General features: G+C 40.8%; 1 protein-coding gene across 1 annotated transcript in view; it reads right to left on the bottom strand.

Moving 5' to 3' along the window:
- The window catches only part of MGAT5 (alpha-1,6-mannosylglycoprotein 6-beta-N-acetylglucosaminyltransferase), a 206,891-nt gene that overhangs the window by 128,390 nt on the left and 57,805 nt on the right, over positions 1-20,696 (bottom strand). The window contains exons 3-4 of the mRNA XM_063107231.1: positions 12,631-12,707; positions 11,544-11,633 (exon numbers count right to left, since the gene is read on the bottom strand). Coding sequence (XP_062963301.1) covers positions 11,544-11,633; positions 12,631-12,707 — 167 coding nt within the window. The remainder of the gene's footprint in view (positions 1-11,543; positions 11,634-12,630; positions 12,708-20,696) is intronic.

The raw sequence follows: 20,696 nt of genomic DNA, 5'->3' as shown, positions 1-20,696 counted from the left end.
TCAAGAATTCTTATCACAAGAAAATGATTAAGTTTTGCAATGATGAATACACTACTTGCCCTGATTAGATCATCACACATTGTATATATGTATTGAAACATAACTCTGTACCCAATAAATATGTACAATCAATGTTTCAATAAAAAATTTTTAATAAAAGATCTGAAAATTTTAATATCATCCTCTTAGGCTAGTTGGTTGCATATCAAATGAATAGAGTTGACCATTCATTTGATTACACATACACACATGCACTCATATACACACATATTTGTTATACTGATGATTGTATCAAATGAAATTATTCTTCTCTCTACCATATGCCAATCCCTGCCCACTCCACCTCCTGAAGTTTCAAAAAGGAAATGCCAAAGGTAAACGATGTCTACTCATTAAAAGATATGTGGTTCAGCTATCTAGACTGGTCCTCTCCACAAAACACCTGAGTCATTTAATATTTTGGCCCAATTGCTTATTTGAGTGGTTGTTTATGGGGCTGGGGTGGGAGACAAAGGATAAGAACAAAAGCAACAATGTACTAGGCCAAGCATGAGGATAAGCCATTTACACACATTATCTCATCTGATCTTTCAAATAATCTTTTGGGAAAGGCTGGTTATCATGCCAAATGAAAACACTGAGTCACAGACTGGACACAGACGAGGACTGAAACGCTGTCTGTCCCGCCCCAGAGCCAATGTGCTCAATCACTACTCAAAGCACACAGACTTTTGGCTCCTACAGTCCCATAATCTGAGTCCAGTCTTCAATATTAAAGTATTACTGCCTAAGTCTTCTATATAAAATTCTTTAAAGTGATTTATTATACTCCTACTGTGTGGCAGTACTATAAGGTTAGTGAAAGTAGTAACAAGACACTGCTTCCAACTCTTGCCCCTACTGCTTTGTGTGTGTAGCAACAGCGATCATTTTAAGCCTAATCTAGACCATGTTCTACGCGTACTCAAATCTTGAAATAGCTTCTCATTGCACTAAGAAAACCCGGAATTTATGTTAAAATCATATAAAATCTGACCTCAACCCCTACACTGTGTGCCTCCTTCACTCTGCCCGACGTATAAACAACCTCTTGGCAAGACCAAAAACCTGCCAAGCTCATTCCCACTTCAGTAGAGTTGCAGGATTTACGGAAAAGCAAAAAGAAAAAGGATGTCCAGTTAAATTTTAATCTCCAACATCAATTTTTGTTTTAGTAATAGTATGTCCCACGTAGTGTTTGTCACATACTTAAAAATTTGTTGTTTACCTGAAATCCACATTTCACTGGGTGTCCTGTATGTTATCTGGTAACCCTATACCTCGAGGCATCTGCATTTGCTATTCTTTCTACCTGAAGCACTTTCCTTCCAGAGTGTTCCATGCCTCACTTCCTTACTTCATTCCATACTATGTTCAAATGTCTCAGAAGCCTTCTCTGACCTACTTGCCTAGTCACTCTGTATCCTTAGCCTACTTTATTTTCCCTCAGAGTATGCATCTCTTATGGAAATTATTTTATGTACTGCTTTGCTATTTATTTGCTCAATCTGAATGTAAGCTCCTTGAGGACAGAAACTTCTTCTGTCCTATCAGTCTGTCCCCACCCTGAGAACACTGCCTGCCACACAGTAGGTCCTTGTCCAGTATTTGCTGAGTAGTGAATGAATATATCAAACAAGATCTGAGCACCAAAGATACTCATGGTAATGATAATCTTTTCCACATGTGGCACTTTAACAGTTTTATTTTAGTAGAAATTTTCCACAAAGCCTCAGGTAGGTGGGGGGATCCAGAGAAGAAACTAGGCCAATGTGTTTCCAGAATACTCCACTGCTGCCCCCTTCCGAGGCTGGCAGGAATATTAGGAAAATGAAGTATGAAACAGGCCATGTGCAAGAGCAAGCCAACAGTTTGAGTGATCTCCACAGTTCTGCTCTAGATGTTAGGGAAGGGGCAGACCTTAAAGAGAAGCTGCAGTAAGTTGTCAACGTTGCCACAAAACTAGTGGGGTTCTAATGAGAAAGTGACACTGAGTTTCAAAAATCCATTCCAAATTGCCAGAGGAGGAAAAAGTCAATTTTACTTTACAGAGGAGAGGCAGCAAATGAATCCCTCTGCCGCCAACCACATAGATAATGCATAGAGATGCTTCTTCTACCAATTCTCACTAGGCACACTTCCTGCTGCATGCTGGTGAAACTGGCCCCATAAAACCTGCATCCACACTGAAGATACTTTGATAGCCAAAGCCACCCAATTATAGGAGGCAGTCACATTTTGGAGACCAGGGATGTAGTTCTTTTGTGTTTAAAGTGCAATTTTGCCTAGAGCATAGATTCAGGCAAATAATGCTAAGTGGCAATGAGAATAAAAGATGGTGAGAAAGCTATGCCTTCTAATATAATTACCTCATCCCATTCTAACAGTCTAATCTGGTGCCTTGTACTCTCATAGATACGATATTAGAGATCATTACATTAAATTTGTTAATAAGTGCTCAAAATGTTCCTGCTTCATGTCTCAACCTGAATATCTTAGTGAATTTTAATGTTACAAATTTTACAATGACTTTTCCCCCCAAGATTAGAAAGGTTATAGCTGGGCAAGTTACCCACTCAGAACAACTACAAAAAAAGATATTGCCTATTTTAAAAAAATGCTTCAAATAGAATCATTCATTCAATAAACACATGTGCCAGGCACCACTGTAGGTAAGAAAAGAACAGACAACAATCTCTGGAGATTCCTTTCTACGTACTTGTTAATTTTGGATGCTGGTGGCCACCACAGTGCCTTTGCACTTGCTGTTTCCATTGCCTGCTATACACTGTCAGAGAGCCACACTTCTTATTCTCTTACCTCCTTCATACAGGCATTCAAATATCATTTACTCATCTTCTTAGTAGGGCCCATCCTGACGACTCTATTCAAATTCAAAACTGACACTATCACTTCATTTTTTGTGTGTGTGTGTGACTGGTAAGGGGATCGTAACCCTTGGCGTGGTGTCGCCTGCACCGCGCTCAGCCAGTGAGCGCACCGGCCGTCCCTATATAGGATCCGAACCTGCGGCCTCGGCGCTCCCAGCGCCGCACTCTCCCGAGTGAGCCACGAGGTCGGCCCTGACACTATCACTTCTGATGAGCACTTCTTGACCCTTTTATTTTCCTCCAGGGCACTTACTATGATGTAAGAAATTAAATATTTTACTTTCTTCATGTTTTATCTCCTCTCAAAATCAAACCTTAATGAGGAATGTTTGTTCACTGTTATATCCCCAGCACCCAGAAAATCCCAATAGCAATTAACGCCCCCAGCACCCAGAATGTGGTCCCTAAGCTTTATTTCCCTCCAGAAACCAGAATCCTTAGAGAAATGGTTGATACCAGACTGTGGGCAAGGATTGTATAAGATACACCTGGAAGGTCTTGTCATACCAGAGAGCAAGAACACCATTAAAAACTACCAGGGTCATATCATAAGGACTCAAGAGGCAATATGAACAGGTTCCCGCTGGCTGAAGCAGGGGTAAGTTGAAAATAATTGAAATGGATTGAACATATCAAATATGTTTCAATCAATGACTTCATAAAGATAATAAATATGAAAAGCATGCAAGCAAGCAAAAGAAAAAAGTGGAAAATGCTAGGAAGCCAATTGGAAATAGGGGTTTTCTTTATGAACTGTCTCTCAGGGTGACCAAATAGTAGGTGAGAAGCCATTTCTCTTCACAGAAGCATTCCTGATATATCAAAAAGGAACACTTAATAAATTAATGAACCCAGGCACTGATCATACCACTGCTAATATCACAACATACATGCTGCCTCCTGACACAAGTACATAATACCATCCACAGAGTAGTCTTGCAAAAAAACCTTAAGGCTGACTCTGATCAAGACTCGCATCTAACCATCAATTTACAGAAAATACACAAGTTAGAGAACCAGTTTATATAACACAGGGATAAAATCATCAAAACTCAGAATATGACAAATTAAGGCAAATGAAGCAGTTCCTTCAACCAAAAATTGTCAGGGGTAAAAATAAGAGACAGAAGGGAATCTAAAATTAAGAGAGACTTAGGAGACGCCAACAATTGCAATTTATGATTCTTACTTAAAATTTAGTTCAGGGGGGGAGGGAGAAGGGAGGGAGGTTTTGGTGATGGGGAGCATTAATCAGCTACAATGTATATCGACAAAATAAAATTTAAAAAATAAAAAAAATAAAATAAAATAAAATAAAATAAAAATTAAAAAAAATAAAATAAAATTTAGTTCAAATAAATAAACTTTAATTTGTAAGACGATCTAGAAAACAGAAATGCTAATCTGATATTTGATGATATTAAGGAATTACATTAATTTTCACATGTGGAAAGGTATTAGTAGTTATAATGGAAGTAGTTATATGTTTTCAAAGAGTCTCTTGAAGATACATATTGAAACATTTATAGATGATATGATGTTTGGGAATTGTTTCAAAATAATGGGGCAAGGAAGGGTGTAAATGAAATGAGATTGCCCATGAATTGACAAATTGTTGAATCCGAGTCATGGATTTGTTATATACTCTTCTCTTTTGTATATGCTTAAAATTTTCCATATTAAAAAAGTTTAAAATATAAAAATTAAAAAAATATTTTTGGGCACACAATAGAAATAGAAATGTAAGAGACAATATCTAAAAGTGTGTAAAAAACAAATTGGAAATGACTGTATTAAAGTCCCAGCCTGTCATAAGTATTCCAAGGATCAGTCAAAGAGGTGCTAGTTTGGGGTTTGGTAAGTCTTGTCCTTTCCCCTTCTGATATTTGCAAGGTGAAGGCCGGAACAAGAAGTCTAAATATAAATGTTGTAGTATCTGAATATAAATGTTGTAGTATCTGAATATAAATGTTGTAGTATCTGAATATAAATGTTGTAGTCTCCAAACAGGAAATGTCACTAAGAACTTCAGAGAGGGGTGAGGTCGAGGGGAACAGAACTGAGAGATCAGTTAGGCTGCCTGACTAATATTAGTCTGTAAAATCAGGATTGTTTTTTTAAAAAATCATTTATTTATAAGGGTGTCTTACAACTCAGGTAATAAGAGCAATAAACATACATAGATGAAAAAGATACAAATAAAGGTTGAACTCAGAAAGTGAAAAGAACATGATCATAAATCTCTGTCACCAAAACAAACAAACAAACAAACAAACAAACAAATAAATCTCTGTCACCTCCTTCACTGCCAAGAAATATAATCTCACAGAAAGGGAATTTCCTATTTCAAATGGCTAAACATTTCAAAGACATGTTGGTATTCTCAGGCAACAGACTAGTGATGTTTTAAAAATACTCCCTGCCCTGTCCCAAAATGTTTGTTATGTTTTTCCATTTAGGTTTTCTCCTGCAACCTAAACAATCAATTCTTTGTCGCTGCCCACTTTAACAAATTAGTCTGTGCAGCACCATTTCCAAGTTATCTTTAGGAGCCAACACAGCCCATAAATCCAAATCATTGTACTGGTTATTAGGATTTCATTTCATGCTCACATTCACAAACATTTAAGCTTTCAACCTTTCCTGTTGGGCATTAATCTTGGCATTAATCAAGGGATTAAGTATGCTGAATTTAAGCTCAAGTTTAACAGCAAGCTCAGCCAATATTAGTTTTACATATTGCCAAGGGAAGAAAAAGGCAAAGACCTTTATGCCTGTTGTTCATGAAATATAAGAAACAGATTGATGAGTAAGGCATGAAATTGCTTCTTTTGTTCCTTTATGAGGGAGTCATACACACAGGCATATACACACACACACGTGTCTAGTCCAAACTGGCATTTGAAGCAACAGCCTGTACACACCCTAAGATCTAGCAGTCAATCACTGGACAATTTGATTATTTCAAAGCAACTACCATATACTTGCAATGGCAAAAGAAGTGCTTAAAAACACAGCACACACAAATAAAGAGGTCTGGAAAGGTATGGTACTTGCTAGCTTCTGGAACAAATGTCTAAAAAGAAAAGAATGTGTGGGTGTCAGATATATCAGCATCATCCATCAATATAATATCAATAGAGGTGAAGAAATTCATTCCAAATTTTATAAAAGCTGATAGCAGTAAAAGGCTTTGCAGACAGCTAAGTTAATATACCTGAAACAATGATGTTCAGAGTAATTACTTTACAGGGCCTTATCTCTGTAACAGGAGTAGTTACATGGCTCACAAAAACAGATACAGAAAATGAACTGCCTGATGTTCTGGAAATACAAGGCTGCCTAATGAATCATTCACTCGCTCCTTCCATTTGGAGTAGCTAACATGTGGCTTTTATGAGTTATGTCCTCTGGAGAGTTGGTGGTGGTTCTCTTTTTTGGAGAAGGGTATCAAAATTATGGAGTGTTAGAAAACTAGCAATAAAGATTGATTAATTGAAAGTAGCTAAATTAGAGCCATATTTCAAACAAGTGGATTTAAGCATAAGAGCAAATGCAAAGTCAGTGGCTCCAAGTCTCTTAACTGAGTTAACACAAAGGGGACAACAGTAATGACAAATACAGGACTTTGGAGCTAAATGACTTAACCTGGGTGATCTATAACTTGGCTCTCCGAGACACTGGGGGCTCAGTGATGTTTCATTCTTCTTCTTGTCTACCACCCAAAGCCCTGCCCCTAAACAAGGGCAACCACTCGATTTTTATCTCTATATAATATTTCCCATGGGGATATTGTAAGGGGAAATACTGATGACTTTACTTCCTGGGATCTAACCAAAAAAGATCTGTAGACTACAAATCAATGAGGGAAGAGGGAGTTCATAATCCCATAATTCAGCAGAAGTTGGCACACAGAGACAACCATGGGAAAGAACAATGAATCCCATCTCCTAAGATGGGTCTAAACCTAAATGCTCAATTCAGCTGGTAGTGGACAATATGAGAAACATTTTACTTCATGTCCTTCTGATAGCTGTGTCAAAGTTCTGATGTCAAACAGAGGTGGAAACAAGAACTGGCTCCTTCAATAAGGACTAACAGTAGAATAAAAGTCACTGGTGCACAAACTGATCAACTTAACACGTAAAATAAAGATGTCCCTCTCAATCATGTTCCCAATTGCAGGAGAAACCTGGCATATGATACAGGAAATAAACAGGTTTCAGGGCTTAATAAAGTAACAAAATAAGAAGAGTTTCAAGACGACAAGAGGGGGGGAAAACACAACTAGACTAACAGCCCCACAAAGCCATAGATATTATCCATAATTTTACAAATACTAGAAAGGAATTGATGGACCTTGGAAGCCATCTCTACTAATTTCACATTAACAGCTTGCAGGGGTACACTGGCTCTATTCATCCAGCTCCCAATTCAAACACAAACATAAGTATCATATCCAGGGGAAAGAAGTCAAGGGTGAGTGTTCTCACCAAAAATAAGTATGGGGGTAATGCACAAGTTAATTAGAGCTTGATTTGGCCACAATGTATACATAGATAAAACATGTTGTACAGCACAAATATGTACAATTTTTATATGTCAATTTTAAATGGTTAAAGAGAACAGCTGAATTTCTACATTACCAGAAGTCAAAGGATCTAAAATTAGATTGGTGAACAAGAACCAGAGAATAATCCTAATTCTAAAATGGAACCATTGTCCCACAACTATCCTCAAATAATGACAAAATTAAAAGCTATAAAAAAGTCAGTTATGTTTACTGAGTGTCTCCTATATTCCAGGCTCCACTCTAAGCACATTCCCATATAAAGTCAGGAATTCTCACAATATCCTCACAGTAGGGGCCTTAAAAATAAATAAATAAATAAATAAATAAATAAATAAATAAATAAAACTTATTTTATATGGAAGAACCCAAGGCACACAAGGTTAATTAACTTTTCTAAAATCATGGAGCTTAGAAAGCAGCAGAAACAGAAACTGAAGTCAGGTATGAGGGTCTAAGATTGTATTCCTATGAAAGTGACCATATTGGTGAAATTCAACATTAGCTCTTATAGGGTACCTATTAGGATGGTATGATAAAATGCATTTTTTTTTTTTTAAAGCCCAGAGGTTCAGGGTTATTTTCAGATTAAAGCCTTGAAAAGGAGATTCACAGTTATCTCCACCCCTTCCTGGCTCAATCACCTGAGACCTTTCTTCCTCTTATATTTGACTCTTAGGATAATGAGTGCATAGCATAATGCCAAGAAAGTGAGTTCTCATTAACACTCACAACCAATGAATACAAAAGATGTTCAATAACGGCTCACTGAACTGAATTCAGCCTGACAAAAAGAAAAACCTAATCATCTACATAAGAAGGGAGTGGAACAGGCTAATGAACCACTAGTAATGAACCTCCAGTGGTTAAGTCTGATTCCTCACATCTCCACACAGCCCATCCGTCCCACACTCCTCTAAATTTCCCTTCCCCAGAATCTCACTTCTCTTCCTTAGGGTGGGGGGTGGGCAGTGATGTTTCAAAGGAAGAGAAAAAGCCCATGTGTAATTAGAGTCCCTTCTGTCTGGACCACTCTGCCCCAGGAGGTGGAGAGTGAGGCTGGAGTGGAGATGTGAAATCCTCTCTCATCGCCTGGGCAGTGTACCCCGAACTCTCAGGAAGGCATGAAATTAGCCCAGCTTGTCAATCACAGAGCACAGTAGGACTCTGGCTCAATTCTATCAGATGGAAAGGGACAGAAAACTTTTGAAAATTAAATGGAATGAAGAACCTCCTCCTCAGGGCAGAAGAAGTATTTCTACTTGACTTCTTACTACGGTGAGGGTTCATCCCCAGTCCCAGGCCTTACTCCTCCAGAGAAGGAAACCAGAAGGTGGACCACAGGCCTCTAAGCCAGAAACTAGAAACATACTCAACTAGATGCTACACAATCAATTTGCCAGCAACCTGCTAATGAGGAGCATCACACACCCACCTCTCAGTGCTTTTAATTTCCAAGAGGTATTTTAACCACCATTAGCTCTGGAGTTCTTCTCATAGCCATGGAACGGCCATGGAATAACCCTGTCCAAAAAAAAATTTTTTTTTTAAGTCTGTGACTGGATTATACCGAGAAAAGAGAGTTAATGATCTAGGAGAAGGGCAAAACCCACAGAATCCAAGGCCACATGCCTTACAGCAATACTCATTTGGCTTCCAGCCCCCAAAGAAGCTGTCCCTGTCACCTTATGACACAGAAAAGAGAGGTACCTGAATCCCACAAGGAAAATTACAAAAGCATTTAATTTAGCTTCAGAAATGGAGGTGTTATCCTTTCTGCATGGCATCACCAGGGAGCTGTTACTAACTATTGGTCAAATGACAATGGCAACATCATACAAAACACAAGGGAAAGAATACATAAGAAATGGCAGCAGAGAGCCTGCTGAGGTTTCCCCTACTCTGAAATTAGCCAGCACCTGTTTCACAAGACTCTAGGGCTGCCGCCACCCATCAGGGTTGAGAAGTGAAGTCAGCAGGTTTTTATTCCCTACAAGGTTCTGGATAAAGTCTTAACTCTTCCCCACTCCTAAAGGTGAAATGGAGATCATTGAAGACTGTAACGAATTCCATGTGGTCTGTAAAATGATATGCAATCCTTAAAAAAAGCTGCTAATTAAATTCGAGAGTACAAATGACATCTCTGGTGAGAGAGGCAGAGATGCAAATAAATTATTTGAAAATAAGGGAGTCAGAGCTGAGTCCAATTTTGCTCCTCTACTATAAGACCCCATTACAGTGGTTCCTATAAAAATTTTTTTCAAAAATACAATTACCCTAGGATTAAAAATACTGGAGAGGATGTGGATAACCAGAGAGCGTCATGCATTATCAGTGGGAGTGTGAATTGATATAACCTTTCTGGAAGGCATGTTCCTTGACTTCTGAATCCCCAGTCTAGGAATCTCCCCTCAGAAGATTATTACCCAAAGGCAAAAAAAACTCAGGGATGTTCACTGAACTTCCTTTTTTCATAATAGTGAAAAATTGGAGATAATAACAATATCCAACTATACAGGGTTGGCTGTGGAAGTTATGATAGATCCATGCAACAGATAGTAAGGGGACACCAAACATGAGGTTGTGGAAGAATATTTAGTGAAACTTAAAATATTTACAATATTTTAAAGGAAAATTAAAAACCCAGACTGCAGAACAACATGTAAACTGCGATGTCATTCTTGTATATACAGATATCTGGATGTGTTAAGACCTAGAAAGAGGTTTAGAGAAGGCCCCATCATGTTTAAAATGTGGTTATTTCCACTGTTGAATGAAGGTGTAGGTATACCAGTGTTCACTGTGCTACTCTTCCAACCTTCCTGAATGTTTGAAAAATCTTATAATAGAAAGTTGAAAGGAAATTTTTTAAAAAGTACAAATGGAAATGAAGCTCAGAGAAAAAGGGAAAAAAAAAAGGTAAAAGTAACTAACTTCATGTGCTTGTTGCTAACTTAGTCAACAGGCACATGAGGAAGATGCTCAATATCACGAATCGTTAAGGAAATGCAAACCAAAACCACAATGAGTTACCACTTCGCACCTGGTAGGATAGCTACTATCAGAAAAACCAGAAAATAATAAGCGCTAGTGAGGATGTGGATAGACTGGAACCCTGTGCCCTGCTGGTGAGCAACCATTTGCCACATGAAAAACATGGCAGTTCCTCAAAAACTTAAAGAATACAATTACCACATGATCCAGCAATTCACTTCTGGATAGATCCCCAAAAGAACTGAAAGCAGGGTCTCAAAGAAGATATATTTGAACACCCATGTTCATAGCAGCATTATTCACAACAGCTAAGCAAAATGTGCTACACACAGATAGTCCGATATGATTCAGCCTTAAAAAAGGAAGGAAATTTCTAACATATGCTACAACATAGATGAACCTTAAGGACATCATGCTAAGTGAAATAAGCCATTCACAAAATAATAAACATTTTAGGATTCCATCATATGAAGGACCTACAGTAGGCAAATTCAGAGACAGAAAACAGAGGGTGGTGGCCAGGGGCAGGGGGCTTGGGGAACGGGGAGTCGGTGTTTAATGGGAACAGAGTTTCAGTTTTGCGAGATGAAAAGAGTTCTGGCGATGGATGGTAGTGATGGTTGCCCAACAATGCGAATGTACCTAAGGCCACTGAACTGTACATTTGACAATGGTTAAGATGGCCAGTCTCATGTCTATTTTACCATAATTAAAAAAAAAAAAAAATGGGGGGGTAGGGGGACCGTAAATAGTTAACTTGGCCTGTTTTTTTTTTTTTTTTTTTTTTTAAAAGATGACCAATAAGGGGATCTTAACCCTTGACTTGGTTGTCAGCACCATGTTCTCCCACGTGAGCCACAGGCTGGCCCTAACCTGGCCTGTTTTTCCCTTAGGAGGGAAAACATCGTCCTTCTTGGGGAAGTGGGAGGTGGGGAGAGGGATGAAGAGGGAAACACACATGCGTTTTCAAGCTTTTCAAATTCTAGGTCCAGCTACAAAACAATCTAACCACGCACATCTATCCCCAGGAACCACAAGAAGCTACTCACCTCACTGAGGTAAATAAAAAAAGAGCAGGTGGACCCATCCACTCCGTAGTCTGCGTAGCAGGGATCTGAACGCCACATGTCTTTCATCCACTGAAACAACAAGAGCCAGGTAAAAACGACTCTGAGGAGCCTGATCTCGGTGTCCCTGCACATCTGCTGACAGAGAAGGTGAATGGCTCAAGTTGTGCGCTGAGATCAGAGCAATGACCAGACCCTCAGCTCCTGGATGATCAACCAGCAGATGCTGGCTTCAGCTGGGCCTTAGAGGAGGTGCTAAGAGGTTAGAGAGGTCAGGACACACCAGGTGATAAAGCCCAGGAGAGGCAATGGCTAGGAGAGTTTTATCAAGAGCAAGTGTCTAACAGGACCTCGCATCTAAATCCCCTCTGGGAACAGCAGTTCCTTCCAACAGCCCACACAGCACAGTGCCTGGAGTGCAGAGAGTGCAAAGGAGGGCAGGGGAGCACTTCCAGATGTCCCAAACAGAGGCCATCTAAATGCTTCTGTGGTTGGTCTCACTGTTCTCACTGCATACCTGAACCAAAACTTTTCTCTGAAGGCTACTGTGCAGCGAGTGGTCTCTGAGGGTAGGCTATCCACACAGGATTTTTTTAAAAAATGTCCAGAGTGAAAGAGTGGCCAAGTGTCTCTGGGTACTCAACCACAAATGCAAATGTGACATTTAAAGCACAATCTGGAGACCTCAGAGCAGAGGCCTGGGGAGAGGGGAGCTGGACACTAAATAATGGCAGGCCCCTGTCATTGGTCCTTGAAGGATCACCCGCTGGAGGCTGGGAATGAGAGTGGGAAAAGCAGCTTCAAAGAAACCGCAGGAGCCTGAAGCAGCACAGGCTCTTTCAGTCAGAGCAGTGAGAGCCATGGCTGATCAACCCCCACGGAGCTGGCACAAGCCCGAAGAGTTGTCATGGCCATGGCCCCAAGCTGGCAGGATTGAGGTATGCCTTAAATGACCCACTGCCAGGGCTCGCCCACCCATGTGTATCACTGGGGAGGGGAGGGGGGAGGAACAGAGGGCGTTAATGCAGATGGAGGACAATGGAAATGACCGCGCATCATTCCGCCTTACCTTGATTTTCCCCTCGCAGTGAGGGTAGCCATCCATAGGAGGCAATACGCATTTTTCTTGAGCTCCATTAATGATATCTGTAAAGAATGGAAAACAGAGGATACCATGAGGTCTACAAGACACAGCCTAACATCTCTGTAAGCAGAGAGGCAGAAGAGAAGCCAAAAAGAGGTCTATTTTGGCAGTCATGTTCTGACCCATGGAACCCCATTTAGCCCCAAACATGCCCAGTTGGTCTGCTGTGAGGTCCGGACCTAAGGACAGCCCCCCTACAGGATGGCCAGAGACCTACGACACATGTGGCCTGGCTAGAAAGGGTGAGCTAGGCCAACCAGAGGGCTTACTCGGAAATTTGCAATTGGAAAACTGAAACCAAACAAGCGGGAAACAGGAAATGAAGCCATGAGATTAGGAGGGTCCGTCAGGGCTGGTGGGGCCATTCGAGGCTGTGCAGGCAAGCTGAGGTCATGAGCGGACTTCATGAAGACGTGTGCATGAGCTCGGGAAGCCAGCAGGAGAAAGAAGGGCGAACAGGGGAGCTGAGGGCCACAGACAAATCTGCGCCCTCCTGAGGAAGCCCTGCTCCAGATCCATGTGATACAGCTCTTTATAGACCTGGTTCTTACATTTCCGGGAAGGCCTCTCTTTACAGCTTTAAATATTTCCCTGCAATAAACCCTCTTTATATTATCTAGCTTAAGTGGGTTCGTATTCCTACAAAGCCAAAACTAAAAACAATGCCTTCAAGAAGCTTACATTCTAATGGTGGACAAACAATTGAACAACAGTGTAGCGGACATTATGTCAGGGCTGGGCATGGAAGGACACCAGCACAATCTCTAAGGGTCAAAGAAGGCCTCCTGAATCCAGTGACATCTTAGCCAAGATGTGAAAGAGGACGAGTGAGCCAGACAGGGACAATCTAAAGATGCGCTCAAGGAACTGAGGTAGTTCCAAATGCACGGACCCCTCTTAGCTGGAATGAAGAAGTGTGGGGTACTGACAGGAGAAGTAGGCAGGGCCCAAACAGAAAAGGCCTCAAATACCACGACTGGGACTTAGGTCTTTAACCTAAGGATATGGCAGAGCAATAAAAGTTTTTAAGGAGAAGATGGTTATGATCAGATTTTTCTGTAAGAATGACATTTTAGTTGGAAAATAGGACATCCCTAAACCTCCATGCTTCTGTTCTTGGAGCTGTTATATCTTCCAGAAATGTTTGGAAAATATCACCATTATTTATCGCCAACAGCTTTCTATAGAAAGTACTAATTAGAAATTAGATCATAAACTGCAGTATTATTTGGCAGGGGCATTTAAACGATACCTCAGTGGCAGCTGGGGCTAAAACAGAAGTCAGTGCTAAGGAGGATTTTTACCTATCCCTTGAAAACCAGTTCTTTTGATAATCTGTAACAAGTTCCTGGCCTCTTGATTCAGCATTTTCAATGAGCCTTCTACTTGGTAAGGACAACTAGAGCATAAAAATCAACACCCTTCTTATCACGGATCAGAGGCAGTATCTTTTAGTAGTTAAAATGGAAGGTACCACCTTGTCAGAGACTGTTTCATGATCTATAAAATGGGAATGACTGTACTTGTATTTCATCCAGCTCTTGTGAAATAAAAAGTTAACATTTGTAAAGCCTCGAGCTTAGCACTCTCAGTGGCTGATACTTAGCATATATCACAGCAGGTGCTTGAAAGTGGCATTTGCTATGTAATGCCACAAAACTTTCACTCACTATATCCAAGAAAGCAGTATTTCAAACGCATGGCTGCTTCTGGAAACATAGTCTCTGTGTTTTTGAAATAAATGCAGGTTTGTGGGGGAGCAGATCTCCATACAACTCTCCTCCTCCCATTTGTAGGGGGACAACCAGCTCCAGAAGCCCTAACAAATTGACTGCCTCACCAAAGAATGGAGTGCTTTTCAATGACTGCTAGTCTTGTCATTGATTTTAATTCTGATTTTGCTTGGCAACACTTACCAAGCAAATAAGCAGCAGAAGAGGTTTCAAGAAATTAAGCACAGTTGATGATGGCCCGGGGTTGGGGTAATAAGACATTTTAGGGAATGCTTGGGGGGAAATGCCTCCCCACCTTTATACTCTATACCTACTTCTAGAGTGTTCTGGGCCAGGAGTTACAGAAGCCAGAGGCTAATGAGTTGGTGGTGTGGTAGGGTGGATAAAGAGCACTCACTGGGTTGTAAAATAAACTAACAGGTCCATGAAGGCCTGCAGGCAAAGCCCTGTCACTGAAAGTGTAGGTCTTCACTAAGAGTTTCAAGGAATCAAAATATGTTATGCCAAGGGCTGGCAAACTTTTCCCGTAAAAAACAAGACAGTTAATGTTTCTGGCTCTGTGGGCCACACAGTCCCTGTCACAGCTCACCTCTGCTGTTGTAGTGATAAAGCAGGCAGACAATACGTGAATGATGGGCAGGGCCATGTTCCAATAAAACTTTATTTACAAAAACAAGCACAGACTTCCCTGCATGCTGTGCTAAAAGATTTCCAAAATGAGGCCTCTCATTTCTGCAAAGACCTGCTGAACTGACTTCTTTTAAGGACTCCTGCAGGCATTCCTCTGCCTGGAATATCCTTCTCCTCAGCCCCTCTGCCCTCCCCCTCTGCCCAGTTAAAGCCCCCTTGTTTTCTTTAAGACTCAGTGCAAGCATCACCTCCCTGAATTCTTCCTTCCTGAATTCCTTAATTCTTCCTTCCCATGGTGGGTCAGCATTTGGTGTTGCCCTCGTCTGGGGTTCCCTGGTCCTCCTGCCCTTGTCTCTCCTACCACAGTGAATGACCCCATTATTTTCTCTATATTTGTCCACCTCCCCTCCTAGGGCATCAGAAACCTATGGGAAACTTATATCTTCTTGTTGGATCACCAGGCACACAGTAAGCACTGCTCAATTGAATAAACACAGGCCTGATCCTGCTGTCCCATAGGCCTGACTCCTTGGCCCAGAAAGAACTAGACTGAGGGGAGACTCCTGCTAGGCCAGGGTTTTTATGCTTCCTCATACTGGCAGTTTGTCAGCTAATCTAATAGGGTGTCCTCTGAAATTCCACTATTTTATGTACCAATTTTCTCTCCATTATTTATTTACACAATGATGGGTCTGAACAGACAGTGGGCTTCCAAAGACTGGTTTAATGGTGGGTGAGGCTCTGGGGTAAGAGGTGACTAAGAAGTCACAGCCTGATCTGACCAGGAACAGCCTGATCAAGCTCATGAGGAGGAGTTTTAGTTCCTTCTCAGGATAGCTCCTCTGTTTCTATCACAATGACAAGAAAAAACAAAAACAAACAAAAAAAAACCCCACACGTTTTTATTAGTTTGTGTCCATGGAAAACTTTCCTACCTGTGAAAGAGTCACTAATCTAAGTTTGGTTAAGAAACAAAAATTCAGGCCAATAAAGGTTAATAGTACTGCTTTTCAGGGGAGACTCTGAGCTTACTATACAGAAGTTCCCTTCAAAAGAGGGAGAAAGATTCTGCCAAGATATCCTACTAGATAGAATGTTCTCCCTGCACACTCTCCCATATGGCAATTTTTTTTAAATGGGGAAAGGGCAAGGGAAAATAGAAGTTTGAATGTAAGCAGTGAAGCTCAGCTCTTACTATTCTTTAAGATTCAGTTTTGTCACTTACTCTCATACAAGCCCAAGTTGTAATGTTTTTCACCCAAAACTTCATGTCTGTACTGATTCTATGGCATTGTCAACCAGGTATCTATACAACAGGCAGATTACGTGGGTATGAAAATTCTGTTGTTCTGCCAGTCTCTTGTATCCATACGATGCAGTAGGTGCTTAAAGGCAGGGTTTAATCCAAGAGATCAAACACTTTTCTTGCCATCAGAAACACCTAAGAATCAGGAAGAATGCACCCACTGCAGGGGCAGAAGCAGCAGGTGTGGTAAACACACACCAGGGTGGGGATGGGGAGGTCCTTGTCAAGTGTGCAGTGTGGGGCCAGAGTCTCCCTGACAGGGCAAATAGATGTACCTATATTAACAGAGATGTTCAGAGGAGGACATCGGCATTTTAAATACATATTGAGAAGTGACAGAGACAAAGAAATATGAAACCAGACAGTTTTTTTTTTTTTTTTTTTGAAGGAAAGCAGAGAGAGTTAGAGCAGAGAGGGCAGAAGTAAATGGTAAAAGAAGGTCTCAAAGGGACAATGAGAATAGAAACAGGGTGACACTGGACAGGAAACGAAGGTGGATGGAGGATAATAACCCGTCTTGATGGATCACTTGCCTTTCTAAAGTGCAGTCACATACATTATCACATTTCAGAAAAAGGTAGATGGTTAATTCATCTTAGAGTGTGGAAAGAAGAAGCTTTAAAGTCTTCAGCACTGACCTGTAAACTCAGCCTGCCCTGTGCTGAAATGTCAACACAGTATCCTTGTTGGACAAGGCTGAGGCCCATAACTTCCAGGAGCTGGAGCTGACCACGTGTTGGGGGCAGGGGGAACCTCTCACAACAGCGAAGCAGGCACCTGTCAGCAAGGCCACCTCCACCAGTCAGCACTTTTACTAAGCACATTTAAGGTTCACTGGACACTTTCATCTTTTAACCGCCCAGTTCAACATATATATATAAGATGCTGTCAAGTGTGTGTGCGTGTGTGTGTGTGTGCATTTAAAGCATCGACTATCACCTATGCAGCAGAAAACACTCACCCACTACAAACTAAAGTTAATAATAACCACTCCTCACTGCTGAACAAAAGAGATCCAGCAGTATGGTTATAAAGTCTCAAAACAAAAAGAGGCTGAAAGTCAGATGTCAGCCTTGGTCCTGATTCTATCAGTGCTTACAGGTGGCACCATGTGTAAGAAACTCGACTCCCTGGTCCTGCGTGATGAATAGAGTCTTTGTCAAGGCTCACTTTTCTGTACAGTAATTACAGCAAAGATGACAAGTGTTTGAAATGGCACTTCTTTTTAAGAACTTATAGAACACAGTCCCACTAACTTTTTATCTAGACCTGAACAGGCATCTGATAGGTTAAGGGTGTCTGATTTCCTCACCTTTGCTATTTTAAAGGGAGAAAACAAAAAAGGAAAAAAATAGAAAAGTAGGTTTATAAAAACTCTCAGAAACCTTAAAGAATATGACAACCTGTCCACCCCAGGAAGTCTGAAGAAACTGTTCAATCTCCTCGCCCAGTTCCTTTGCCAAAAGCTAAGATACCATCGTCACAAGCAAGGGCTCCATTCAGCCCAATGACTCCCCACATATATTTCCTCTCAAAAGATAAAGGGTCTCCAGCGATTCTGTTTTGTATGCAGAACGATGTAGCATTTCTACCGCACACCTGATATGAACACGCGGCCACACTTATCAGATGGCCCCTGCAAAGCGTGCCACAGGCCCAGCCTCTGAGCAACAGCCAGGAACTGACTCAATCTCCTTGCTCAGCTTGGAGACTCAGCCCGTGCCAGCACTTCCATCGGCTGTCTTGGCTTCACGAGTTAATAGCAATAAATCAGACAGAATTCAGCTGTGGTGAAATACAGCCTCCCATTAAAAATGACCTCACCAGTCATTCCTAGCCTAGCAAATATTCACTTGAGACTGCTTTACATTTGTACTATGAAAAAAGTGATTTAATATCTATAAGTGAGTCGCATACACATATTCCAGGCCCAGGACCCCACAGTAATGAGGGGCTCCCTACCCACCAAAAGAGCTGGGAAGCCATGCTAGGGCAATGGGCAAGACCCACTCACAAACCGCCCAGGATGTATACTGGGCACTTAGAAAAGACCTGTTTGAACTCTGATGTTTTTGTTTTGTTTTTTAACCTAATAAGTTGGAAATGTAATTATCATTACACCAAAGAATTTAGCGCTGCAAGGGGCTTTTAAAACCATATCAGTCAACCCTCTACTTTTCCTGATTCATTGATGAGGCCTAGATTAAACAAAATTCACTCAGCACCTTCCAGGTGCAAGGCACTCTGCACATTCAACCCAGGCCTTTGCCTTCTGAGTCAAGATTATTTCCACCACACTGTTTCTAGCACACAACCTCCACCTTCATGTCCTGCATGGGGAATTTGAAGAGCAAATGCTAAGGAATAAAATGACAAATTCTTATTCCCCTCTGAAAAAGCACCTCCAAGGGTCTCTTGGACTTGCTGCTACGAGGAATGTTCAGCCACAGAAAAAGGTGTTTATCACATACCTATGAGCACATCCACACGGTAGGCAGAAATAACTGCCACTGACATGAGGGAAAAAAGCTTATTAATCATCAAGGAAATGCAAGTTAAAAGCACAATGAAATATGACATCTAGCAGTACCTCAAAAAGTTAAACATAGTTATCATTTGACCCAGTAATTCTTCTCCTTGGTTTATACTACAGAAGAATGACAACATACATCTACGTAAAAATTTGAATCCAAGTGTTCATAGTAGCCTATTCATGACAGCCAAAAGTTGGAAAGAACCCAAATGTCCATCAGCCAATGAAAAGACCAAATGTGGTATATATCCATAAAATGGAATATTATTCAGCCATAAAAGGAAATGAAGTGCTGATAAATGCTACAACATGGATGACCTTAAAGACATTATGCTAGGTAAAAGCAGCCAGTCACAAAGGCCATATATCGTATGATTTCATTTATATGAAACGTCCAGAATAGACAAATCTATAAAGACAGAAAGTAGATTAGTGGTTGGGGGATAACTAAATAGCACAAGGTTCCTTTTCGAGGTGATGAAAATGTTCTAAAATTGATTGTGGGGATGGCAATCTGAATACACTAAAAGCCTTTAAATCAGATACTTTACAGGAGTGAATTGTATGGCATGTGAATTATACTTCAATAAAGCTATTTTAAAGAAAAAACCCAAATCTCTGCCACTGAATGAGTCAACAAACACTGCACCTAAATGAGCATCTGCGATAATTTTAGTACCTTGCTGAGAAGTATACAGAGGAACACAAAAAAATCTCTACCTTGAGGGAGCCTCAAAATATACTTAAGAATCCAAAATTTGCTCACCAGAAAATATGGTTAACAGCCCAATGCAATATACAATCAGGGACCAGCAACAAAGACAACAATGAATGGGCAAGAAGCAGCAGCAGACTGCAGGGACCTGGAGGGATCAGAGGGCTTCCGGGATCTGGCAGCCATTTGCTATTCTCCCAGATCTGATCTCCCAAGGTCACAGGTTCAGATCCCTGACACTGGCCAAAAGAAAAAAAAAAAAAAGTCCCTTTAACACCCATTTTCATCTAATTAAACTCATTGGTGATTATTCTGTAACTGGTAAAAACTTTTCAAATTTTTAAAGGTAGAGTTGGCCCTCCACATCTGCATCCATGGATTCAATCAACCACAAATCAAAAATATTCAGGGGAAAAAAAATAGTGTCTGTACTGAACAGGTATAGACTATTTTCCTTGTCATTATTCCATAAACGATATAGTATAACAACTATTTACACAGCATTTACATTGTATTGGGTATTACAAGTAATCTAGAGATGATTTAAAGTAATGGGAGGATGTGCATAGGTTATATGCAAATACTATGCCATTCTACACAAGGGACTTTTGAGTGCCAAGGATTTTGGTATCCATAGGAGGTCCTGGAACCAATTCTCCATGGACACTGAGGGATGACTGTATTTCCAAAACGACATTGCATCTGCCTCTAAGTTATAAAGCTATAAAAATCTGTCTTCTCTAATCTCCAAATAGTAGACCAATCCTCTCATAAAATGTCACCTTCCCTCACTGGCCACAATGCAAAATGCCTGCTCAGTATGAAGCAACCTACTCCTAGAACTGACACAGGGAGAACAGCACTAGCACGTCCTGGTCTTTTCAAGTCCTTGACCCCATTCAACCTCAGCAATGACAAAGGTAAAAAACATGAGTGAAGATGATGTCCTGGAAAAGGCAGGGGCTTTGTCATCTAATGGCTCAGCTGGGATTATCTCTGCCTCTTACCAATTGTACAACCTAAACATGTTACTTAACCTTTGGGGCCTATGTTTTTTTGCTCAAAAAAGTTACC

The sequence above is a fragment of the Cynocephalus volans genome, chromosome 1 (genome assembly GCF_027409185.1).
Source record: "Cynocephalus volans isolate mCynVol1 chromosome 1, mCynVol1.pri, whole genome shotgun sequence".
NCBI classification, from domain to species: Eukaryota; Metazoa; Chordata; class Mammalia; order Dermoptera; family Cynocephalidae; genus Cynocephalus; species Cynocephalus volans.
The sequence above is the reverse complement of the archived record's forward strand: the minus strand, read 5'-3'. Positions and strand labels throughout refer to the sequence as shown.